This window comes from Podarcis filfolensis, assembly GCF_964270895.1.
Source record: "Podarcis filfolensis genome assembly, chromosome: Z".
Classification (NCBI taxonomy): domain Eukaryota; kingdom Metazoa; phylum Chordata; class Lepidosauria; order Squamata; family Lacertidae; genus Podarcis; species Podarcis filfolensis.
The window spans coordinates 22,796,054-22,823,057 of NC_139617.1; the positions used below are offsets into that span (position 1 = coordinate 22,796,054).

The following is a 27,004-nucleotide window of genomic DNA, read 5'->3' on the forward strand; positions in this document are numbered from 1 at the left end:
CAGTGACTGCAATGTTTTTTATAGAATAAAATACATGCACACACACACACACACACACACACACAGCTTTTGGAATGTGACTTTAAGCTATATTCTGGAAATGGGGGAACCTGTGGCCCTCCAGATATTGTGAGACTACAGCTCCTATCATCCCTTGCCACCAACCATGTTCGCTAGGGCAGATGGGAGCTGAAGTCCAGCACCATCTAGATAGCCATTGGTTCCACATATTTGCTCTGCACACTTTCATTTAAGTTCCGAGCAAACATGCACAGGATTGCATTGCACAGATTGGGTTAACAATGCACAAACAGACAAAAAAATGTGGATGTGGACTTCACAGTGAAAAGTATATGGAAGACACTTCAAAACTGGAGGAAGCCCCCCTTCCATAATGCAAAAAAATGGAATGACAATTAATAGAGACTGCAGCAAGGGATGTAGTGGAAGGCCAAAGGAGGGCTAGAAAAGAAACAATAATGCACACAAGTTCTGCAGAAAAATGATAAGCCACTCAGGATGTGAAAAAGGATTCCTGCCTTCCTGAGAGCTGGTTTAAAGATTGATGTTTCAGTGGGTGCAATAAAAAGTGGTATATTCAAGGTGGTGTTAGTCGGTAAGAAATCAGAAAGGTCCAAACCTTGGCAAAGGACCTGTTGAACTCCATCTCGCATAATCTCTCACCATCGGCCATGTTAGCTAGGGTTTATAGGAACTGAAGTTCAACAATATCTGGAGTACCATGGGTTCCCTGTTCCTGACACAGATATTATACCATAGAAAGATAACTCCCAATGTTTGTTTCCTTGATGGATAGTAGTAATTCAGACCATAGAAACAGAGTAGGAATCCTAGAAATATGTATCAGGAGCAGAAACGAAATGGGCACTGGGCCTGCTTTGTCTGTCATCTCATGCATAGAGTACAAAGAAAATTTTTCATATATCAAAACAGAGGAAGTCATCACACAAAAAAATGTACATAGGAGAAAAGATAGTGGTGCCCGTGGGAGTGATTCAAGCAAATGTGGAGTATAACAAGCAACAACTGATGGATTGACATTTTATTGAGAAATGGGGAGTGGCATTATGGGGATGGCGAATGGATCAATAAACTTCTCATGGCTGGAAATCTATAAAAGATCTGGCAATCATTTTCTCCAAACTCCATTAAAATAGACAATGAAAGGATATTGAATCAGACATCAGAAGTGTTTAAAGAGGGCAGAGGAACTTTAAAACACATAAAGGCACAAATGACATTATGTTTATGACATTCTGTTTATGGCATGACGGTTTTAAAAAAAAGACTATGACAGCAAGGTAGGGAGACATGTAACTACCAAGCAACTTTCTCACAGACAAAGAAGTTGATAGCACCATATGATAGAATCCATTATTGCCCATCTAAGGTGACAATTGATAGGTGTATGAACAGAACTCTAGATTTGCCTTATATCTTTGTATTGTATTGTATTTTGAGTTGATGTTTTATTCTGAATCACTCTGTGCATGCTCTACTTTAATCTGTGTTTGTGGTGTTCTTTACACTCCTCTTTAAGAAACCCATGCTGGGTCTTAGTAAACACACACACACCCCTTTATTGTGGTCCAAAATTAGTAATCACAGCATCTTTTTCTAAGCACTCACAGATTGATTGTTTAACTATACTGAAAATACTATAAAATTGTATATAAAACTGTAAATGAAAGGCAGAATCAAAGATAAAGGTTAAACAATGGAACAAGGGGCAAGAAAAACAAGTGATAAAAATTGAATGATTAATAAAATTATAATGAAATCAGGGTATCGCCATGACAATTTATAGCTATCCTTGAAAGCACCTTTGCATGGATCTTTGCAACCGTGCAAAAGGAGACAACTTATAAGTCACACACACACCCGGCCACAAAAGGCACTATCTAACAATAGATAACAGTATCTCTTAGCTTATACCTTTTGGAGTATAACCACAATAAAAAGATATCCAGAAACTTAAAGTGGGGTTCCAAGTACAAAGAAAAAACAGTATGTAACCTATCTCAGCAGTTCCACAAAGGCATCTATACTGAGTCTGAGGATATTGGCAATCAATCATGCCAATAGCATAGTCTGAAAGGAGATAGCCATAAAGGCTTGTCTGAGCTTAGGTAAGGTAAGATTAACTCAATATGAAGATCTACACTGGCCATTTTTATATAGCCAAAAGTATATGAAAAGGATGATCTTAAAATTATTGCTCTATTAGATAGTACTCTTTGTTCAAAATCCTTTTCCTTGAGTATTAGAAGTACTCAATGCCCAAAGGTAGTAAAAACAAGTGAGATCTGCAGCAAAATGTTGGCAGTGTGGAGGATTTCTGTTCAGACTCTGGCCAGACAGTCATGCCCATTTACTAATTGATGGATCGATTTCACTTCCCATGAAACACCCCAAAGTGATTTAACAATATAAACTATCTTGTTCCGCAGTTGTGCCTTGCAAAAGCCCAATCTTATCCACAGAATTGAAGCTCAGTTAAGGAAAATCCGCATATCTGACAAGATCCAGTTCAGTGGGTAAGATCTGATCTTCACAAGGCACAGTCGCAGAACAACTAAACAAGGTATTGGACCCAGGGAAATTAATCAGTACATACTACAATCAAAATATGGGTCAAGTGAAACTGTGGCTGAGCCCTGGAAGCCTGATGCCTGCACTGTATGGAACAGACCTCCTGATGAGATGATATTTCCAGGAGGTCCTCTTCTGCAGAGCTCAGTAATCAGCCGAGTACAGAAAGGTTCAGGGGTCAGCAGACTTTTTCAGTAGGGGACCGGTCCACTGTCCCTCAGACCTTTTTTGGGGGTGGGGGAGGGGGAGGGAAATGGACGAATTCCTATGCCCCACAAATAACCCAGAGATGCATTTTAAATAAAAGGACACATTCCACTCATGTAAAAACACGCTGATTCCCAAACCGCGGGCCGGATTTAGAAGGCGATTGGGCTGGATCCGGCCCCCGGGCCTTAGTTTGCCAACCCATGGTTTAGATGATCTTTTAGGAATCCTGGTCCCAAGCCAAATAAGGCTTTTTACACCAGTATCTGTACCTTGAACGTAGCCTGGTAGCTAACTGGTAGGCAGTGTAATTCTTTCAGCAGCAGCATAGCATGATGACAATATTCTGCCCCAGTGAGCAATAAAGCTGCTACCTTTTGCACTAGCTGCAACTTCTGGACCAATGCCCACACAGAGGGCATTGCAGTCATTCAGTCTGTTGTAATTCAGGATACTATGTTCCACCCCCCCCCCATTAGTTTCCTGCCCTCTGGCAGTCAGTTAGCATTTCATTGGCACTAAGCATGCTCAAGTCATCATTTACCTACTTTGGGGGTTCCCCTGTAGTTTCCCCACCCTTAATTATGTTTTCTAGTTCTGTCTGTTGATTGAGCTTGGATTTGGCTACATAGTGTATGTTGACATTGGCAGCTTCATGACATGCTAGTGGTCTCAAGTTCAATCTTTAGCATCTCCAGGTAGAAGTGGGAAAGGCTCTTGCCAGAAACCATGGCTATCCAGTGCCTGTCAACAGGGCTTTTTTTCCAGCTGGAACTCACTCGAACTCAGTCCCATCACCTCTTAGGAGGGTGCCATTTCCATTATAAGAGAATGAGGGGGGTGTTCATGGTGAGTTCCAGCACCTCTTTGGGGAGCATATTCACCCAGTGCTTTTCCAGCAACACTGGCTCCCGGTGGAGTACAGGGTCGGATTTAAGGTGCTGGTTTTGACCTTTAAAGCCCTTCCTGGCCTAGGACCCTCGTACCTACGGGACCACCTCTCCTGGTATGCCCCACGGAGAGTCTCAAGGTCCATAAATAGCAACACCCTAGTGGTCCCGGGCCCTAAGGAAGTTAGATTGGCTTCAACCAGAGCCAGGGCCTTTTCAACTCTGGCTCTAGCCTGGTGGAATGCTCTGCCTCATGACACCAGGGCCCTGCAGGATCTGATTTCTTTCCGCAGGGCCTGTAAGACAGAGTTGTTCCACCTGGCCTTTGGCTTGGAGCCAATTTGATTGCCTCCCCTCTTTCTTTTTTCTTTTCCTTTCTCCTCCTGCGATGAGACTACATTTTAATATTTTAATGTTTCAATATTTTAATGTTGTATTTAATTTTGTTTTTAAGTTGTATTCATTCAACTTGTTTTTATTATTGCTTGTTAGCCGCCCTGAGCCCAGCCTTGGCTGGGGAGGGCGGGGTACAAATAAAAATAATTATTATTATTATTATTATTATTATTATTATTATTATTATTATTTAAAAGCAGCACTGCCTGTCACAGTAGATAGTCCAGAACCAGATGAACTAATGGTCTGACCCAACATAAGGCAGCTCTCTACGTTATCCTTTCAGACTCAGTTAATGCCTGCATGTGATGGGTTATAAACAAAAGTTTAAACTAGCTTTACTCATTTGCTTAGCAGATCTGGGACTCGTTCTCAACCAGAGGGCCTCAAAGTAGCTTGGAATAAGCAATTACAGTCAAGTGATTTAAAAAGAAGAAATTAATGGATCCATGAGAAGGAAACAAGCGATTAAACATATTTTTGAAATACTGAACTCTTAAACAAAAGTAAACACCTACCCACAGATGGAGAATGTTTCTCTGGACATATTGGTGTAGTGATTTTGGGGGGTTGGGGTAGGGGAAGAAGTCTGTCCACTTGAGATGCTATGTTGCTTTTGCTAACCTGGTGCCCTCCAAATGTTTTTGCACTTCAACCCCATCCAGTACTCAAAACATCCGGAGGAAGCTGTTTTATATTGAGTTAGCCTATATATTCAATGTGTTGTCTACACTGGTTGGCAATCGCTCAGCAGGGTTTCAGACAGAGGACATTTCCAGTTCTACCTCGAGATGCCAGGAATTTAATATAGAGACCTGCCACATGTATAACAGATGCTCTGTGACTGAGCTACAGCCTTTCCCTCTAGGGTTGGTGAAGGTTGTGCTATGGTGTCTTCCCTACCTCCCTCTCTACCCAAGCTTGCAAACTCTTCGCATCTGCCGTATGTAAGCATCTAATGGTTTACTTACGGCAAAACTGCTGCCAGCTTCATATTAACATAAGGAAAATGTGGAAGGAAAGCACATATTGGTGTTATGTCTGGTGGTATTTTAAGGTTTAGAAATGTGGCTACAATCTATAAGCTACTTAACGTAGCACGGTTGCCTAAAGCTAAAATTGCACCATTCGAGTCAATAGAACAGACCCAACTGTTCAATTGTTTTATAGATTGCAGCCTAAAGCTATCTACAGTGTTGTCCCCCCCCCTTTTGTGTTCTCATGCACTAGTGGAACTGTTACAATTTATACCATTGACATGGTAATCAATATTGCTCCTCCCCTATTATGAGGGTTAAACGAGGCAAGATGGTAATTGTGAGTAAGCCCACCCGGAAGTAAAACAGTGTGGTGTAGCAATTAGACTCTTGGGTCCAAATCACCATTCAGACATGAAGCTCAGTGGGTGAGTTTTCTGCATCACTATCTCTTAGCCTAACCTACCTCTCCAGGTTGTTGTGAAGATAAAGGGGGGGGGACAAACCATGTATGCTTCCTTGACCTCATTGGGGGAAAGGTGAAATATAAGTGTAATCATAATTAAATGAATGAATTTCAAGTTCCAGGTGTGAGCATCATTAGGGCCATGGTGGAAGAAGAGAAAGGATTAACCCGTATCCTGGCATGCCACAGTCTTAATCCTGTTTCCTCTTTTCCATGGTAGCTATTTTAATTAAAAACAAAAATCTTAAATCACTTAAAACCCCATCAATGTTACATCTAGTTTGGTTCTAATCCTTGGCATTTCCAGGCAGGGCTGGGAGAGACTCCTGTCTGAAACCCCAGAGAGCTGCAATCAGCGATCATAAACTAGGGGTACCCAAAATGGTGCCCTCTAGATTTATTTATTTTGTACTACAATTCCTATCAGTCCGACCAGTATGGTTAATGGCCAAGAATCATGGGAGTTGCAGTCCAACTATGGGTATATATGAAGAGCACTACATTTGCTACCCCTTGGAGCAGACAAGGCTAAGCTAGATGGACCAATGGTCTGATAAGTTATGAAGAACATAGAGCAAGAGCTGTTCTCAGTCTTCTTTTTCTTTTTGAACACATTCTTCTTAGAATGCGAAGAGGGATTTATTCTTAAATCATTGGGGGAATTGTAGTTCTGGGAGGGAAATAGGAGTATATAAATTATATGGAATAAATAAACAAATCACAATGTTATAGCTGTGCCCAGATCTGTACCTGGGATCTTCTTAGAGAAAAAAGCAACAACTCCATTAGCACTCCAAGCCTTCTTGAATCATACTGCCCTGTTGTTTGACCCCAACAACTGGTATTTATTTATTATTGTCTTTATATCCCTCCTTTTTCCCAAGGTGGCACACATGGTTCTCCACATTCTGTCTTCACAACAATCCTGTGAGGTAGGTTAGGCTGAGAAAGAGTGATTGGCACAAAGGTACCCAATAAACTTCACAGCTGAGTGGGGATTCCCAGCACTAACCACTACATCACACCAGTTTTTAGTGGAAGATCCTGTCCCTTATCACATATAGAAAAAGCCTCAGGGGGCATCTATGTGCCTCTTAGACAAAGACATCACATTTTCTGCATGAGAGAAACTAGCTTAGGTTTGTAATCCTGTACACACTTATGTGGGAGTAAGCCTCACTGAGCTTACCTCTGCAAAGACTATCTATAGAACTGTCAATCATGCAATAAGGAAGCCATAAACCTCCAATACATCTTGAAAACAGATATGTAAATGGAAGAATTCATACATATGCAGTTGATGGGCATAATCTGTAGCTAGAGAATTTGCATTCATTTTTTCCTGATGTCTTTTCCCTCTTGGAAAGTTCCCTTTCAGAAGGAGGGGGTTCTTTTGTACTATTTTAGTAATATGACATTTCTGATTCAACTGTAGCTGAATTAACTTTAGCTATTTTGCTTGAAATAACTTTAGTTATTTTACATTTCTAATTCAACTTGCAAAAAAATAAAATCCCCCAAGAAAACTTCATAAACTCCCAGAGACGTCTGATAAAAAGAAAACATGCCAATTGTATTCAGAAAGAATTTGCAGTTTCTCATAAAACTTTTAAATAGGAAAAAAGTGGATCCAATTGGTTAATTTTATGGTTCTAACACATAACAATTTCTAACAATTTGCATGTCACCCATTCTAAATATCTTTGACTCTTTCAATTAAAGCTACCATTGAGGAATTACTAAAGCAATTTTATGCAATTACTTATTTATAGGCCGCCATGGTACAGAATTAAAATAAGAGGTAACTGATTTAGAGTTTAAAGGTGTGCAATCTCTTACTTTTTTAAAAAATAAAAAGTTACTATTGCTCTAAGAACACAAGAAGCATAAGACCAAACAGAACTAATATGACTTTGCATGCACTTGAATTACCTAGGCAGAACATGAAAATATGCCATTTAAAACCTGTTTGGTGGAAATACATATGCTTAGTGAGAAACTGAAATTACAAGGTTCACAAACAATATGCAATTATGATGTCTGGCTTGATCCTCTAAATACTTTTGTAAATGTTAACCTTTGCCAATGTGTTCATGGATCACCTGGGTGGGGAAACCAATCGATAACAACATTCTATATAGTTTTGAGGAACCAGCACTTTGAATTCTGTCCCAAAATGAACTGGCAGCCAGTGCAACAACTAAGAATTGGATGATATACGCTAATGTTGGACTACTCCTGTTAAAAGGAGGGAGGCTGTCTCGTTCTGCACTAGTGGAATCTACCAGATTATTTTCAAAGACAGCCCCATGCACACTGCATTAAAATCATCTACGAAGCATGGATGACAGTGGCAAGGTATCTGTCCTCCATTAGCAGGCATTGACAGTGTTAGATGAAGTGGCTTGTTGTGTAGAGCAGGAACATAGCAGGACAGCTGAGTAATGCACCTGGTCCCTACAAGGGTGTGTATCTCTGTTGAGAACAGGGCAGTAATCCCACCTATTCCTTTGTGAACAACTCCATGTAGTCTGGATTTTATCAAGACCTTTTCTTAAGGGTTTTGTTTTTAGTAAAGGATTTTATTACACAGTCTACTTAGATGAGCAAAGGTTATTGGTTGTCACTGTTTCATGGAGAGTTTTTTGAACCGTATCCCATTCAAATAGTAAATAGGCCCACATATTTATTTTTCCATTACTGAAATATTGCAAATGTCCAAGGCTACTTGGGGGAAATCATTATAACTATCTGAATTGTTGCTCAGGGTTACAAGGTAACTTAGATGATGACAGTATTGTTTTTGGAAATTGCACAGGCAATTCTGAAACCTCCATGTTAGAAACTTCCACCAAGCAAGTAAATAAGTCGGAGCAGATAATTGTCTTTTAATTAGATATAATCAATTTCAGTCAGCAGTGATACATTGATTCTTATTTTCTTGAAAAAAGTATCTACATCCATATATTTTACCTTCCTTTAGAGTTGATTTCCTGCATTAATTGCTGGCCTGAATATTAACACTTATTTGTGCTTATTTCACACTTATTTTCCATCATTAGAAATGTATTAAAGTGACTATAATTGCAATCTCTTACTAGCTGGTTTTCAAATGAGGGTTCTTATGTGTCATGGACATTATACTGCCTCTCAGTTAATTTCAAATTTCTACTGATGTACAGTTTTCCTTTATTACTTCAGAGCTGGATGGCGGGACCAAACCTTCCCTCACAGCTATTAATTAGGCATTTGCTGTACACTAGAAGGCTAATAAGCCAGAAGCAAATACATTAGACCTCAGTCTTGCAAGGTTTTAAGGACCTTCCCATGAGTTGCTGGGTACTTTCTATTCCAAATTACCCACACTGTGCATTAATGAGCTCCACCATCCTATACAATTGAACACCTTTATAATGCCTGTTAAAATGATTGGCTAGGTTTTACTCATAAAAAATCCAGTATGTCTTTGATGCATCAAGCATATGGGTACATAATTGAATGACGGGCACCTGGGAAGACTGCAGAGTGCAGGCCATTGATGAGATTATTTGTAGAAACACTTACAAACACTTCCCAGAGACCTTATCAAAAACAAGATTAAGCACAACAACCTCCCAGCCAGAGGCGGAGCTAGCTGCCCATGGGGGCAGGGCGAGTGTCCCAGGGGGGCGGGGCGGCGATCTCACCCCACCTCAGGATGACACCCAGGGTGAGCTGCACCTACTGCACCCCCCTTCCTCTGCCAGTGCTCCTAACATGCCATCCACAGAAATTTCACAGAAAAAATTACATTCCTTTTGATTATTTTCAAATGCCATTTCTTTTCTCATTAATTGATGGAGAATAGTTGAAATTAATGTGGGACAAATCTGTGGCCCTCCAGATGTTGCTGGACTCTAACTCCTCTAACTCCTAGCCAGCACAACCAATGGTAATGGGAAATGGAAACTGGGGGAGGGATTCTTCAAGGACCACTTCTCCCCATATGAACCTACCCTGATATCAACTTCTGAGGCCCTTCTTCATGTGGCTCTTCCATGAGAGGACCGGAAGGTGGCAACATGAGAACGAGACTTTTCTGTAGTGGCTCCATCTTTATACACCTTTAGGCGCCAAGCAAAAACCAGGCCTTTGGCTGATTGACATCCACTGCCCTTTTAAAATGTGTTGGGGATTATTGGGGAGGGGATTATTGAGTTTTTCCTGTTTTTGTTTTTATGATGTGTTTTGTCTTTTTATATTGTGATTTTATGTTGTGAACCACCCCGAGACCTGCAGGTATAGGGCAGAATACAAATTTCATAAGTAATAATAATAAATTATAATTTCCCATCCTTGCTGCACACTTAGAAGTCTCACTATCTTTTGAGGGAATGTGCACAGAGCAAAACAAAACTCAGTAGTCTAACTTGGCAATGGTTGTAACAGACAAGTTGAAACACATGAAATATATTATTCTTTGCATTGAAGGTGCTGAGATATGAAAAAAAAGTTTAACGTAACTTCTTGCACTCAGCTGTCGAGGGCTCATTTCATTCAAGAGCTTCACATAATGAAATGAAGTTTCTCAGGGATGAGGAACCTACAGGTTGGCTGGGGCTTATGGGAGGTAGAGCCCAACAATAACCCTGTTTTAAATGCTGCAGTCAAGGACAACTCTTTCAGCTTCTGGCATTCACCTACCTCGGGGGCTGTGAAGTGATGCTTCGGAAGCCCGTCCTCCATCTCCACAGTGACTTTGGTCAAATGGAAGGCACTGGTCACCTTTTCCTGCCACTACCTCATAGTTTTTGGTCAAATCCTTGGTTTCACTGAGAGATTTCACCTTGTAAACTCTTCTGGTATTTGTATCTGACAAGTAAAGGGATTCTGACACTGGGTCCATGGCTAGGTAGTACTTGTGAGCTGGACTTGTGCTATTGAGAAAAGGAAGGAGAAACACAAAACAATAATTAGTTACTGTAAGAACAAACGCTCCACCTTCTGGGATGTCTTTTCACACCAAATCATCTCTCCTCCCCGCCCCCCTTTAAGTCATCATTTTTATATCAAGGGCTGCAATTCAAAATAAAACCCACATATTATATGGAAGTGAAAAGTTGCTACACTGTAGGGCACTGTATGGCAACTGGCGTGGAAGGATTCCTGCAGGAAGGATAGAAAGCATGTGGTACTCCTCTGTATATAACTGACATTGCTGGACTTCATATCCCATCAGTCCTACAAACTATGACCAGTGGTGAGGGATGATGCATGCTGCAGTTCAACAACATCTGGAAGGCTACAGATTGCCCATCCCTGCACCAAGATATGGTTATTCTTCAAGACATTCTCAATGATCTCAAACTCAATGCATTGCCAGCTGGAAAATAATAATAATAATAATAATAATAATAATAATAATAATAATAATAAACCCCAACCCACTTTCTAAAAATTCACCACAACTTCAGAAGAATTTCTGATACCTCAGTAACAGTCTTCAAAATATATTTTCCTTTCTGGCAAATCTAAATTAATAAATAAAAATATTATGTACTAAGCTTGGATCCTAGAACAATAGGCAAATAGGATCCTAGAATGCAACAACTGATTGGCCTGCAGGAAAAGACCAATCAGGCTCCAAGAGGGAAGCAGAATCAGCCAATCAGACGGGACTCATTGTGTAAATAATGTATATAAAAGCCTGAGGTTTGGGGGTCAATTCAAATCACTGTTTTACAAGCTGCAATAAAGAGCATGAAATCACTACAGGACTCCGGGTATATTTCAAAGAATGCCTGGGAGAAGGAAAAAATATCTTGACCAGGTGAACTTTCTTGCTGAGGGAACTCCACAGTTGTTGCACCAATAATGAAATAAAACCACATCCTTCTTATGAATTTATATCTCACCCTTTAATATAAATGTTTTCCAGGGCTGCTTGATGCATTATGATAAGGGAAACCATCAAATTATTGGCTGGTAGGCTATATTTTACCCATCCAAAAGTCAAAGGTTTTTGACACCCACCCATATTTCTGAAATCTCCACCCCCACAAGCAAGAGGCATTATGAAATATACTCAGAGTCGCAAAGTGATTTCATGCTCTTTATTCCGCTCATAGTGGTGAGGAGGAATGAATGAATGTCCCCTCAAAGTATCTGCTTTATATACATTATTTACACAATGGGCTGCACATGATTGGCTCATTCTGGAATTCTACTGTAAGCCAATCAGGTTGTGGATTCACTTATATCTGGAGCATGATTGGGTGGTTCCTGCCAACCAATCAAACTGCTGCATTGTTCTAGGACCAATCAGACTGCTGCATTCTGAATCCTATTGTTCTAGGACCAATCAGACTGCTGCAGTTTGGATCCTATTCAACTCAGTACATAACACATTATTATCACAGTTCAATGACATATTCCAGTCAGAACAAAGCACTCAATGAGGGCACAGAGCAGAAGCAGTAAGAGATACGGCCTGGTGAGGTGTGTGGTGCCTGAACAGAGTCCCAAGAGTCATACAGAGAGGTCTAGAAGCCCACATTTGGCCCTTTGGTCTGAAGTTCCCTACTCCTGACTTTAAGGGACACACTATTATAACTTCTCCAATATTTTGAATAAGAACCATTGCAGCTTCTTACTCCTGTTTATGTTTTTATTATATGCAAAATAAAAAATAATATTTATTTTTTAGAGCGCCAAGTTTCAGACTTAATCTGGGAATTCTACTAATACATTTCTTTGTTTATCCAGTTATCAGCTGCTATTGGGAATGGCCCCCTGTTTCTTTAATGCACTTGCAACAAGTAGAATTATGACCATTAACCACTTTATGAAGTTTATTTGGGGTTATGTACTGTCATGCAATGTTAGGGTCCTTTAGGCTGGCTGATGTAATCACTGGGCTCCCTCCTTGTGGATGGGCACACAAGCAAGCAAGCAAGCATAATGACAGTGATTTGTGGTGGTTCAGATAAAGCTGGATCGGCTTGATTCAAAAGTTTTCAATTGCAGGGGAATGAGAGTGTGAGAAATAAGCAATCAACTCAAAGAACAATCATTAACAAATAACAAATAAGAAATAAGAAGCATGTACTCAAGCATGGTGCTTGAATGATGCTTTCTGCTGATTAGCAGCTTTATATATTATCTCAGGAAGATAGTAGGATTGCTCTCAAGTCTTTGAATAGCTTGGGGGAGTGGAATCGTCCAGTTCCAGCTGTTTTTCCTCAAAAAAATATTTGATTAGTGCATGACCTAAGGAAAGCTTCTTGGCTTTTTTTCTTCTCAGCAAGAGCTTCCAACAAGAACAGCTGGAACAAGTTCTTTTGCAACAGTATTCCCAACTAAGAATGACGTCAATTATATAGAGAACATATTTATGTGTTCCTGCTAAATCCCAGTGTCAGCAGACTGTAATCCTTTCCATGCAGCCATGTGCAAGCACTCAAGTGAAGGTGTTGCAAAGGACTTAAATATCAAGTATAATACAAATTTTGCTAACGTAGTGCCTTCCAAGTGATCCCATCAGTGGTTCATGATCTAAGGGAGATTAGTTCATCTCAGGCAAACATGCTTACAAGTTCCATTCAGCCCTTGATACTCAATGTGGCAATGTCAGCTTACAACTTAACAACTTCTTAACATCTGAAGAGGACTCATGTTCCCACATTTATGAAATAATCAATATAAGTGTTTACCTATAGGTTTTGTGCCCAGTTCACCACTTAATTTGCTACTTGTTACACTCACATTCACACTTTAGTCATGTCTTGTACATTGGGGTTGCCACCCTTGGCCCTCCACATGTTGCTGGACTCCAACTCCCATCATCCCTGACCACCAGTCATGCTGGCTGGGGGTGACTGGAGCTTTCCAATAACATCTGGAGGTCCACAGGTTCCTTATCTTTGTTATAGATTTTGTTAATATATAATTTGCTTCATCTCATCTTGTCTGAATGGGATTTCATTTGTAAGAACTCAAAACTTGGTGGAATATGGTCTCTATAATTGAATGGTATAATGGGGTGGGGGTACTAAACAGACCTCCAGTTGGTCATGTTGCTACTGCTTACTGGGAGGCAGAAGGAAAGGGGCAAGGAACTGGTGAGGTTAGCATGGTGGAAACGCACAGGCAGAATCCATTTGGTGCTTCCACAGGTGCATTTGCATCATACTAACCTTGGCACCACCTTGTCTCTCCCCCTTTACCGCCTGGTAACAGCAGCAACACAACTTACCAGAGGTTAGGTTAGCACCACCACCTCATCCCACAATCTACTATTGCTGTTCTCCCATCTGCATTTTAAATTTCTCCATAATTCAAGGATTTGTTCTCCTGAAAAAAGTTACACCTGTACAAATACAATTTCCTCCACAATATCCATGTTTTGTGCTGTTGACTGGGGTGAGCATTTCAATTACTTGTATCTATAATCACCACAATCCAGATGTGGACCCAACACTCAGATGCAGGTGGAAGTTGATAGGTGGTGACTTTCACCAATATATGTTGGCAAAATATATTACAGATATGAGCTCTCTGATGCAATTCTGCACTACACACATTATCTCAATAATGAGACAACAATATTACACAGGAGCAGACAAATAAACTGCTCATGTTTTTAAAACACTTAAAGTAACCAGTCATATGAAATCAGCACAGTAAACGAGATCACACTGAGTATACACCTCTGGTTAAACATGAATCTGGTTAATATTGCCATCTCTATTGCTAGCTCCATTCTCACCACCTTTACACAATAGACTATATTCCAGCAACACAAAAGTCAGAGGTCATCCACCCCCTCATGTTTCTTCCTCCATTGAGGCAAGCAAGAGGCATAATCATAGTTCAGTGACTCAAAAGCACTAAAGGACGAAGGCATGGAGCTGGGTCAGTAAATGTTTCTGCCTTGAGCAAAGGCATGATACAGAGACAGGCCATAAGAGCAACCTTTGACCCTCGGGCTTGAGGTCCCCCATACCAGATCTAGTCTTTAATTTTATGCTTCTAATCACCAACATTCAGTATAAGGGTATAAGGAGACAGTGACTTCCATCCCAACCTGTTTCTGTTCTGCTGCAATTCAGCTTTGCTAAAACCTGTGTTATTCTTGCTATCCTCTATGGCTGAAATGAACCTCATTGCATTTCAATGAAAGGGAAAAATTACAAATGCAGAAAATTAAATGGCTCAATTACTTATGTAATATTGTCAGACTAAAAACAACAACATTGAATGATGGTGTATGTTCATAGTATTTCCATTTCTGACCTCAAACATGAGAATTCTGGAAATGTATTGTGGAACTGAGGTCGGAATTCCATTTCTGATCTTGAATATGTAAACTATGGCATCTTCCACACCCACTTCCATTTCTGATGGAATTCGCTTACACCCCCAATTCTATATCAGTTCTATTGTTATGCTTTTCAGCTTTCATTCCAGAGAGCAATGAAAGCAATTAAATTGCTTTTAATAAAATGAAGCCTGGTGTGGCAATTGCCACAGTGTGAAACCTTTGGCAATTTGCTGTTGTATATCAGTTTTTATGTCTCTCTGCCAAGTGGGCAACTCCAGTTCAATACCTGTATCAAATCTATGTAATACCTGTCTATATTACTGATTAATTCTAGAGCCAAAAAGGAAAGTTAAGAGTGATAACTTTTACGAGCTTAGATTGATGCTTAACTTCTTCAATGATATCACCTGCATTTTTGCCAATATGTAAGTTTATATTGTTGTCAAGAGAGTTCTAATAGAGGGTCAGGTAGAATATTGAACTTCCATAATGAAGAATTATTAGAAGAAGCATGTGGAATTAAGAATTTACTAATTAGAGATGGCTGCTACAATGTATCTATTATCATCCATTGACAACACAGTTTCCTCATAGTTGTTGACTACAAGTTAGTTTGGTTCAGGGCAGACATTGGTCACATTATTTGACCAAGAAGACAAAACTGAGCAATGCAATAAGAGAGTAATTCTGAAGGAAAAGGGGCAGAAATAAAATGAGGGATCAAGAGAAGTCACAGGATTCCACTCTGAATCATGCAAAAATAGGTAGCTGTTGTTGGTAGAGGAATTAGCTCCTCTCATTAGGGTGGTAGCCAAGAAGTATGATTAGGTCTTTTAAACGGAGAATTGTGTGCCCTATACGTGACATTAAATATTTTTTGGGGGGGAGGGAGAAAACTTATAAAACTAATTCATTGAAATGCACTCATTTAGATTCCATGTACTTGTAGCCCCTGCTCCCAGCATCACTAATGACCTTAGAAGTTACTAGCTTGATTCCATCAGATTAATCCTATCAGAAAGCCAATTAAGACAGCCAGGTATGGCTGCATTGGTTGTCCAAAAATTCTACACTCCTCCCACTCCGCCTGTGTGGTGGGGGAGTGTCAGATATAGGGATGTCATAGACTTTCAGTGGGAATTACCGATGTTCGCTTATTCATCCCATATCCAGAACAGAAATAAGATAATAAAGCATAATAATATAATTAATTACATACACTTCTGACACAATAGACAGCTAAGACGAATAACGTAGTTTTTGCCCAAAGCCGAACTGCAGCGGAACAGAAATAACACTGCATGTGATGTACTTGGGGTGGAACAGAGACTGATGCCTTCTTCTATCCCTAGTCAAAGAGCTGCCACACCTGAGACAGGTGTTGCTGCAGCTTACCTGGACGGGGCAGGAGTGAGGGCAGAATTTACCAGACTCCAAAATACATATGTAGCCTTCTAATTTAGGTATGAATTCAGAAGCTACAGTAACACTATGCATATAGCATTTTTTAATAGCTTTCCCTCATAATTACCTCAGAGAGGTTATCTCCAGTTCACCATGCATCTCTTTATTTAAGCCAGTTGTGACAAATCGGGTCCTCCCTTAAAGAGGCCACATATTGCGGTGAGACCTGGAAACTGACACCCTGTGTTGTGGGTGGGTATGATTGATCAGCCACAACATCCGATTGGTAGGTCCCTCGTAGCTGGGTATAATCTGGCCAATGGGACACAGTCCAAACGGTTCGAGGGACCTATTTATACCCATGCACGTGACCCAGAGCTTCCTCTTTCAGTGTGTGCATTCGGAACACCCGCCAACCTCTCCCTACTTTTAGGGTGTTGCACTTGCTATGCCGTCGTGTGTCGTCTGTCATTGGGACAGGGGCAAGGCAGGAATTTTCTCCACTTGGCTGATTGGCTGTTGCCATCTGGGTTTCGCCTGCTGCGTAGCAAATTGTCACAATTTGTTAGGTTGCGGATAGGCTCTGGTTCAGGTGATAGGGATGGGAGAACGCTCTCGCCATCCCTATGTGAAGGGTATTCTGTTAAAGGAATCCAGGGACTCAATGGTTTGGTCAACCCAAGAGGAGGTTATGCCCGTGCCTGAGTCCAGGGGGACATTTGGGTGGCGGAGGTAACCTGTTCCCGGCTTTCCGCTTATCCAGGTGTTCACCCTTGGCTGACCTATGCTGGAATCCTGGGTCAGCGCTACCTGCATGGCAGGGAGCTACTCACTTTCTGTAATCAATAAAGTTGTGGCCTAAATTCTGCCAAAAACCAAAACCAAAATTTGAGTCAAGTGTGAATTTATTTAAGGGGGAGGTTTCTGGGTCTGAACACACAATGCAGTTTGGCAAATAAGTACGGTAATTATTGCTTATACACAGCATCACTTTTGGGGGCAGCAATTTGACAAGCAACTTAACTGTGAATTGGACAGAAGCAATTTTTTAAAATAATGACCACACTTTGGAAATTCTGTTGCAGAAGAGAATTAAACATTTTGTTAACAAATAGCACAAGGGAAAAAAAATGTACTCTCCCCCTTTCAATTTCAGGCTTAATGCACTTTTGAAAACCAAAAAGGCAAATGGAAAATATTATTATAGCAAATTGTATGCATGCAGGACCTTTTAATGTTAAGCCTTGGTTGCAAAAGGCAACAAAGATAATTTGATACAAAAGAGTATTTACTTGTCTATTAAATTTCTACCTTGCCTCATCATTTACATAAGCCCCTAGAATGAGGTTCAATTAAAAATACGCACTTAAACCACAAACAAAAATAAGGCAATAGTAACCCTTTAGATTATTATCTTTTCCAAAAACAAAGCTGTAATCTTACCAACAAATTAGAGGGGTAGCCATGATCCTCTGGGCACCTTCCTACAATCCTATGCATGTCTACCCAGAAGTAGGTACATGTAAAAGGTAAAGGACAACTAGACTATTGGGTGCGGAGCTCATCTCGCTTCAGGCTGAGGGACCTGGTGTTTGTCCACAGACAGCTTTCCGGGTCATGTGGCCAGCATGACTAAATCACTTCTGGCATAATGGGACACTGTGACGAGTGTCAGTGTGCATGGAAACGCTGTTTACCTTCCCGCCACAGTGGGACCTATTTATCTACTCATGCTTGTATGCTTTTGAACTGCTAGGTTGGCAGGAGTAAGTCACACTTGATGGAGCTTACCCCCAAGTAAGTGTGACTGCTGTCCTAAACACACTTGGGAGCAAGTTTCATTGAACTCAGTGGAGCTTACTTCTGAGTAGTCATAGGACTGCGGTGAAACAGATTTTCTTTCCATACCACAAACTTTCAAGGCTGAGAAGCTTTGAGAACATATCTTCACATGGTGAACTATATAGAGACCTTTTCACATTTTTTCATATGTAGTTTATATCTGTGATGGCAGCAGAGTGGGGCCATGTTTTTAGCGTTACCTCCACTTTTGCATCTTCTTCCTGCAACAACCACATGTTGAAAAATTTTAATTTGCAAGCAGCTGCTGGTATTTGGGGGGGGGGGAGGGGATCCATGCAACTGAGGCACCCAGTTGCACAGCTGCCTCTATACACAGCCTCTATACACAGGCAGGTAGATACTTATGTGTTGAAATTTATCTGCAGCCAAACTGGTACAACAATTGAAAATGCCATTCCTCCCCAATTGCCTTCTGAAATAAAAAGTGTCTGGCCAGTTTCCAAACTCTGGAATGTTGAGCTTCCTTGAGAAGAGCTTCCTTTCTCACGCTCAGGAGAAGCCTGCCTTTGATGCTGCACAGAGCTGGGCCAGGCCACCTCCCGAAACCTGCGCTGCACCACTGGTCCCACACAATCTTTGGTCCAAGGCGGTGCTTCTGCTAGTAGCCTACACATGCACGTTCCTCTATTTCCTACCACGTGCTGCATAAAATGTATACAGGAATATAAACACCTTCCCCTTTCTTTGATAAAGTTGCCTCAAGTACTCCTGATGTCTGGATCACTTAAGAAAGGAAGACCTCAGGACATGTCAAAAATTCAACACAAGGATCATTTGTCCAGCTATTGTCCATGTAAAGTTAAAGGTAAAGGTACCCCTGCCCATACGGGCCAGTCGTGTCCGACTCTGGGGTTGCGTGCTCATCTTGCTGAAGAGGCCGGGAGCCAGCGCTGTCCGAAGACACTTCCGGGTCACGTGGCCAGTGTGACAAAGCTGCTCTGGCGAGCCAGCACCAGCGCAGCGCACGAAAACGCCGTTACCTTCCTGCTGTAAAGCGGTACCTATTTATCTACTTGCACTTTGACGTGCTTTCGAACTGCTAGGTGGGCAGGAGCTGGGACCGAACGATGGGAGCTCACCCCGCCGCGGGGATTCGAACCGCCGACCATGCGATCGGCAAGTCCTAGGCACTGAGGTTTTACCCACAACGCCACCCGCGTCCCTATTATTGTCCATGTAGATAACACATAATGTACATTTAGCTATTATTAACAGGCAGTGTCCTTCCTCAGGACCCCGCATGCTATGGCCTTAAGCCCCAGGCCACATCTCTCATGGGCCAAGCCCAAAGCCTTATTGAGTGCTAATGCCTGGCTGGAATGTCTTCTTGAATTGGAGTAATGTCTCTTGCTTGTTGGGATAGAGCGATGTGTGTGTGTGTATAGAGAACTGGCTTTTGTGTGATAATCATATTCCATTGCCCTGCCTACTTCTTGCCTCCAGCTCTGACCACTACTGGCATGCGGCTTCCACAAGTCTACCCCCAAGAAAATGTGGCTGTCAGCTTGAAAGGCTTCTCCACTTCTGCTGTAACATTTAGGTATTATTATAGTGTAGATCACTCATGTGGAGAAAGTGTCCAGGTAAAGTCTTGTGTATCAGGGGTGCCCCATTAAAAGCTGTATTTTTCATGCATTTATTTATATCCTATCTTTTGGCCATATAAGCCCCTGAACTGGAACCATTATGAAGGGGAATGCCCGGATACTAAACTTGCAACGTTTCTATAAATATTCTGTACAAAGCTAACCACATACAAAGAGCTATGTGTTAATTCAGAATCTGGAAACCAAATTCCTATCAAAGACCCTATCGCTCCTCCCCAGTTTTCTTACCTGTGTCTTGTGTCTCTGTTCCTTCAACGGCATATTCGTGCGGGTACCACACAAAAAAGAAAATAGAACAGAAATTATTAGTGTGGATTAGAAAAGTAAACAAATTTTTAGTAAGTAGCAAAAGGTGCTGATTAATGTTTATTTAGATCAAGTTGTATGCTAACTACCATACAGACCATAGAAGCCATATGACATATATGACATGATGAGACAATATGTGTTTGGGCAGTGGGAGATGGAGGGGAGGAAGTAAAGGATGCTGTTTTATGAGGGTGTAGATTTGGGGTGGGGGGTGAGTCTCAGGCCTGAGGGGCCAAATGTGGTCCTTTGTTTGCTCCTCAAAACTGGCTCCAGATCACATCCTCTTTCCTCACTAGTCCTGCTTCAAAGCCTGAGTGTTTTCATCTCGCTGCAGCATGTCCTGGAATTCGAATAATGCCCCATTCTGGATAGCAGAGAGGGGCTTGTGAATGTTTGTTTTAAAACCAGACTACTATACAAAAGGTAAAATTTACATTTGTTGTTCCACCCAGTTTTGCTTCTGGCCCTGCCCATCACAGGCATGTGGCCCTAAGAAAGGTTGTTGTTTAGTCATTTAGTCATGTCCGACTCTTCATGACCCCATGGACCAGAGCACGCCAGGCACTCCTATCTTCCACTGCCTCCCGCAGTTTGGTCAAACTCATGTTAGTAGCTTCGTGGGAATTATTTTTAGGGCATTTTAGGGCAATTATTATTAGGGCATGTCCACACTTCAGCTTGCCCCATTGCTTTCCTCCAGGAAAACCTGATCCTTACCACTGAATCAGAATGAACATAAATTGAGTTTTACATGGACTGACGTTTGCTCTGCTTCTAGTTGCAGGAAAAGCAAAGGGCAGACAAGCCCATATCTGATGCAACATGGTAACATAACATTGCAACACAGGTGCAAGCGTTTGCCTATGCTATAGTCTGGGGTAGCCTTTAGTATAGCTTTTGATGGATGATGATGATGATTGCTAATTCAGGGACTTGGGTCCAATTCTCAGCACGCTTTCCTGAACTATCCTATTATGTTTTCTCGGCAGATAAATTAGAATGCATTATTACAGCAGTTGGGCAACTATACTTTGCTAAACTGATTGCTCTCTAATAGTCAGGGATTATAGGGTTATGTTTCCTGAGTGGGAGCTAATGATTCAAACTCCCCCCCCCCCCCGAATGGGCATTTAGCCTACAAGGTAGGATCTGTGGTGGGTGGAAAAGGAGTTTTGAAGTTTGAACTGAGAAAGAACTGATGGTTTGAGTTTGTGGCATCTAAGGTTGGGCTGCAATAGCCTTTTTGGAGCTATTCAGAAATGTAAAATGTGGAAGGAATGAACTATGGGTACTCCATGTGCCTTTTTCTTTTCTTTAAATACAAAGGTAAAGGGACCCCTGACCATTAGGTCCAGTCGTGACTCACTCTGGGGTTGCGGTGCTCATCTCGCTTTATTGACCGAGGGAGCCGGCGTACAGCTTCCGGATCATGTGGCCAGCATGACTAAGCCACTTCTGGCGAACCAGAGCAGCGCACGGAAACACCGTTTACCTTCCCGCTGGAGCAGTACCTATTTATCTACTTGCACTTTGATGTGCTTTTGAACTGCTAGGTTGGCAGGAGCAGGGACCGAGCAACGGGAGCTCACCCCGTCACGGGGATTCGAACCTCCGACCTTCTGATAGGCAAGTCCTAAGCTCTGTGGTTTAACCCACAGCGCCACCTGCGTCCCTTCCTTTCTTTAAATATATGATTTATTTATTACACTCATTTTACACACATACATTAAGTTCCTGAATGGAACAAAAATTACTATAAGAACATAAGAAGAGCCTGCTGGATCAGGCCAATGGCCCATCTAGCCCAGCATTCTGTTTTCACAGGAGCCAACGAGACGCCTTTGGGAAGCCTGAACAGGACCAGAGCACTCTCCCTCCTGTGGTTTCAAATACCTGGTGTTCAGAAGTAAACTGACTCTGCCAACAGATACATTTGCATTGTAAGAGAAAGCTGTGCTAACGTTACATGACAGTCTATCCCCATTTCTTCATTCCCAAGTTATCTTTTAATATATTGCATTACTGGTCTCCAGCTTCCCACTCTTTTCTTTGTAATTTCTATATTTTTAAAACATTATTGTCAATTTCACAATTTGCCATCTGTTCCTATAAGCTTGCAACGCATTCTCTCTTCCTTGCCTTCTGGCTACTTTTCCATGTTTTTGAGAGCATGATTCTCACTAGTGTTAAATTATGCAGCATTTGAATACTATGATTTCTTGGCGTCGCTGAATTATCCACATTGATCAATGATTCACACTGTTTAAACAGTCGCAAATCATTTATTTCATTTGTGAGTGATATTACTGAATTCAAAAAAAAAACAAAACAAAAAAACCTCTGGGCTTCCACCATATATGTATAAAGTCCCTTTTTATTTTTTTGCAAAATGTACATTTACCGTTATCTGTCCCTCCTACCCACCCTACTTTTCTAAGGTGACCCATGTCATTTCCCTTGAAATTCCTGTTTGTTGAGAAATTAGAACCCAACCACTCCCTGTAAGGGAACACACACACACACACACACACCAAAATACATTCTCATACCTTCCTACGTTATTTCCATTTTATCATCCACTTATGTTTTATTTCTCCATGAGGCTTTTTGAAGTGTTAATATTGAACATTCAAACAAAAAGGCTTCAGCACTTTCAGGGCATGTAGGGAAAGGGGAAGTGCTCAGCGCTACCTGCATACACAGCATGCACACTAAGCAATGTCACCGTCTCATAAATGCGGGAGCTGCTAACATCTAACAGTATGTGTGATCTGAAAAACAGGAGGGGCAAAGCAAACCCCATCTATTCCTTAGTGGCACCCATGAAGCAAATATTGTACATATTACTAGCAGTAGTGGACAGTGTGGTGGGTCGGATGCACTTACCTGACCTCCTAGCTGGTGAGTTGCTGTCGCTTACTTGGAGGGGGAGAGGCTGTGGAGAGGTCAGTGTGGTGCAAACGCACCAGCAGTCAACCCATTTCATCTGTACCACATCCCCTCCCCCCCCCCCACAACCTCATTCTACCCGGCAGCAACTCACCAGCTAGGTCAGCTATGCACCTCTGCCCATCACACTGTCTGCCGCTGATTGATATTAGTCTAGCACATTTTTTGGGGTGGTGGTGGTGGTTTCTCTATAACTTTGCTTTCCAATATGAATTAATTCTTTTTAAGCACTCCGAAGTTTCCTACCTTAGTTCAAGGATGCTAATAGAGTTTCCTGAAGGAAGGAGCCGCCGAACAAAATTGAAGTCTCCAATGTATATGCTGCCATCAGTACCAGAGGCCAAGGCGACAGGTGCAAAGAGTTTACTGCTATGAGATGGACCATTGCAGTTGGCACAGGAAACACTCCTCTGGTGCCCATTGCCCATGACAGTTGAGATTACTGGGGGCTGCTGGGAGATGAATATATTCTCTCCATTTCCTTTATGGACAATACCTGGTTTAAAAACACAAGCATATAATAAGCACATGCCATTACACACAGTATTTTGTCCAGTTCTGTTCACATTGAACACAATGTAAGCTTTTTATTTGCAGTATATTAATATGATCCTACCTATAAAATTTGTTAAAATAGCTTTCACTGGTAAATATTTCTAAAATGAGACATATGCAAAATCTTGGGAGATCCTAATGATCTTGTTGCTCAAAATTCTTTAAACTTTGAATAGCTGTGCTTCACATTTCTCCATCTCATTATAATAACCTTTACAACAACATGAATCATGCCTTCTTAAGAACTGCACCATGATGTAATTAAACAATGTAAGGCCACATATATGTTTATTTTCACCCTTAGATACTACTTCTGAAAAATGTTCTAAAGTTCTCTAGAAGGTACAAGTGGCCCTGAATCAAAAGGATAAGAAACAACCCGCTTATTTTAGTGCTTGTTGAGCTTGATAAATAATGTGAAAAGATACTGTGATGGATTTCAGAAGGAGTGTATTAATTTTGTTTTTTCAAGGATGAGCAATGTGTCCCTCATAGAATAACATCATTCCAAGGAAGAGACCAATCTAGCCTCATCAGTCAACCAGAGAAGCGCCTGCTTCCACTCTCCCTGCCAGATTTTTTAAAACTAAGAAATGATTTTTGTAACTAATAGCCAGTGCCAAAGTTTCCTTTCTTCCTCCCCCCCATCCCCTTTCATTCTGTGTTTTTTCTTTCAAATTCTGAGGACAAGGACCATTTTATTATTGGTTGTTCTCTATTGGTCTGGGGAACCTTTTTTGCAATTAAAGAGAGGGTGCTCAAATATTGAACAGACTGCCTCCTTCCCTATAGAACCTCTTGGGTGCTGAGATTGGTGGAGGGGACCCTCTTGGTACTTCGTCGTCCCTTAGAGCTTTTGGGGGGGGGGGAAGGGGGCAGTGGCAGCCCCCAGAGGTGTGTCTTGCACCTTCATTACACAACTTCCAGAGAATGCTGAAGACACACTTCTGTTTTCTGGCTTTTGACATGTATATTTTTAAGGACCGACCTGCTTTTTATGATTGTGCTTTAATCTGTTTTTAATATTGTGTTTTATGCTGTTACCCACCCTAGGACATTAGGGTGAAGGGCAGGTTAATAATAATAATAATAATAATAATAATAATAATACCTCCTCATTTTGGCTAACATCTCTAAGAACACTAACCAGAAGCAAGCTAGGAAAGTAAACTCCTCACAGGAACAGATCTTGAGGGAGGAGGAAATGGAGAAGGAAATTTCCCCTGCAAACCCATGATGTCTTAACCCTCCTATATTAGAAACCAAGGGCTCACCAGGACCTCTTTGAAGGAAATATGAGGTTTGGGGGTCTCTGAGAGTACTCATAAATTGACTGCTCTGATCCGTGGGAGATTTGAGAACAAGGAGGATACTACAAATAAATGAAGAGCCTTAACTGAAAATGGTGAGAAGAGCTTCTAAAATTCTTTGTAAAGCACACTAGAGTTCTTTAGGATGTTCAACTCCACATTCTGGATGTTGTTTTATCAGTTTATAAATATATATGAAAATAAATGAAAAACAAGACACAAAAACCTCCCCCAGATTTCTCTTGAAGATAACTAGCTGTAGTTCTTAAACTTGAATCCAGAGATTTCAAGAAAGAAAGAAAGAAAGAAAGAAAGAAAGAAAGAAAGAAAGAAAGAAGCAATATTTTATGAACAACAAGGGACAAGCTTGCTTTATTTCTCTTTGGAATTTTGGGTGCATTTGGAAGAGCAAATTGGCAATGCGCCAGGATTCTTAATGCACACAAACGCCTTCTCCCTTGGCAGTTAAAATCCACTGAAATGACAGGAGCAGTTGGCCTCTGTCTATGGCTAAATATGTAAAGGCAATCCTTCATCTTTCTCCCACAAGTAACAATATATAATTAGGACCCCAGAGACCCTGCTTCTCTTGAAATAATGTCTACGTGCAAATATTTTGTTTATGGCTAACAATAAGAGAAAGGAGCTTTGGTTTAATAGTGTGTCATAAAGACAAGCAAGGTACAATAACCCCCCAAACACCTTTGTGCTTTAAAGCACAAATCAAAATAGTTATTTTTGACATGCTCAAATAATAGTCAATGCTTTCACTAAACAGGTTCCCTAGGATGAAGCCAGTGTTTTACTGTATTTGTAAATTCAAAAAATGACAACTTAGAAAGGATTGTACTTGTTCCATTAAGATTCATAGCCTAACCCATCTCAAAGGTCTCAGGCAGGTAATGAAGAGGTGGGCGGGTGCGCACGTGATCTAACACCATCAGAAAATGCAACAAAATCTCATTATATTAAAAATTATAGTTGAAAAATTCCCAGCCCTTGCCACCTTATCTGTGAAATCTGAATTCCAGCTCAAAAAGTAGGCTTTCCAGTGCTTTTTTCTGGAGGGACGTAGGGGTACGCATACCCCTAAACATTTTGTGAATCTTTGTACTTTTGTCCATTTACTGTATTTATTTTCCCCAATCTGAACTATAAAATGGTGATTTTCTTGAGTCAAAATGAGAGTATCTGTCAGGGAACTGTCATCGGAAGAACCGGTGGTGCAAGGGCTCCCAGAGGTTGAGAGAGACTTATCAGCGGAGGAGGGAACCAGCAGGGGGCGAGAAAGAGCTCCAAGGGAAAGCGAGTCAGAAGAATGGCTCAGAGACAATTCCAGCGAGAACAGCGAGGAGGTTTCAGGACCTCCTATAGGGACACCCACTCCTCGCCGGAAATTGTCACGTAGAGAGTCCAGAAGACGTGTTTCCGTTAAGGAGCTGTTATGCTGGAAGAAATTCCGTAAACACCCACTGTCGGATTCTGCCAGCGACTGACGGGGCCATGCTTATGGAGCTCCGTTACAGACAGTGGTTTGTGGACTTAGCCAAACACTGAGGGACTAGGAACTTTACACACAAGCAGCTCAACATCCCATAACAGTATCCTTAAACTTTTTTTTTATAGAAAAAAACACTGAGACCTCCCATTTCTAAAGGACTCAGCTACTAAACTCTTTCCATGAATAAAACTGGGGCCAGCCCTATCATTGGGAAGGGCAAGGTGTTTGTCTCAGGCAGTTGAGGTGTGGGTGCCACGATATGGCAACAAAGTGTTATTTATTTAATTTACTATTATTGCAGTTTTACTGACAGGAAAGGGGTCGAGGTACTTGGGAAATTTTCTGCCTCAGGTGCCAAAATAAGTTTTGCAGGCCATGGTTATTATTTTGCTCAACTGCACAGGAAGGGACGCCACCTGCTGATCCATCTCAGGCAGCAAAATGTCTGGTGTCTGCCTTGGAGATAATAGTCCAGTTCAGGCAATCATTACAGTTTTCTTTCTGAAGCTGTGAATCCAGGGTAGTTTGTGCTCACTGAGACTGGTAGGGTAGAAGGCAAGAAGCCCAACAGTAATGGGGATAGGTCATGATTTTATAAATGGTATTAAAGTGATGGTATTAAAGTATGGTATTAAAGCGCCAGATGAACTGCATCC

At 41.3% G+C, this 27,004-nt stretch overlaps 1 protein-coding gene across 12 annotated transcripts in view; it reads right to left on the reverse strand.

Annotated features, from left to right (window-relative positions):
• TENM1 (teneurin transmembrane protein 1) overlaps window positions 1–27,004 on the reverse strand; it is a 393,076-nt gene that overhangs the window by 71,518 nt on the left and 294,554 nt on the right. For all 12 annotated transcript variants that reach the window (XM_083595775.1, XM_083595774.1, XM_083595782.1 and 9 more), the window contains 3 exons: window positions 23,229–23,478; window positions 19,953–19,973; window positions 10,233–10,465 (listed from right to left, as the gene is read on the reverse strand). In XM_083595775.1, coding sequence (XP_083451901.1) covers window positions 10,233–10,465; window positions 19,953–19,973; window positions 23,229–23,478 — 504 coding nt within the window. The remainder of the gene's footprint in view (window positions 1–10,232; window positions 10,466–19,952; window positions 19,974–23,228; window positions 23,479–27,004) is intronic.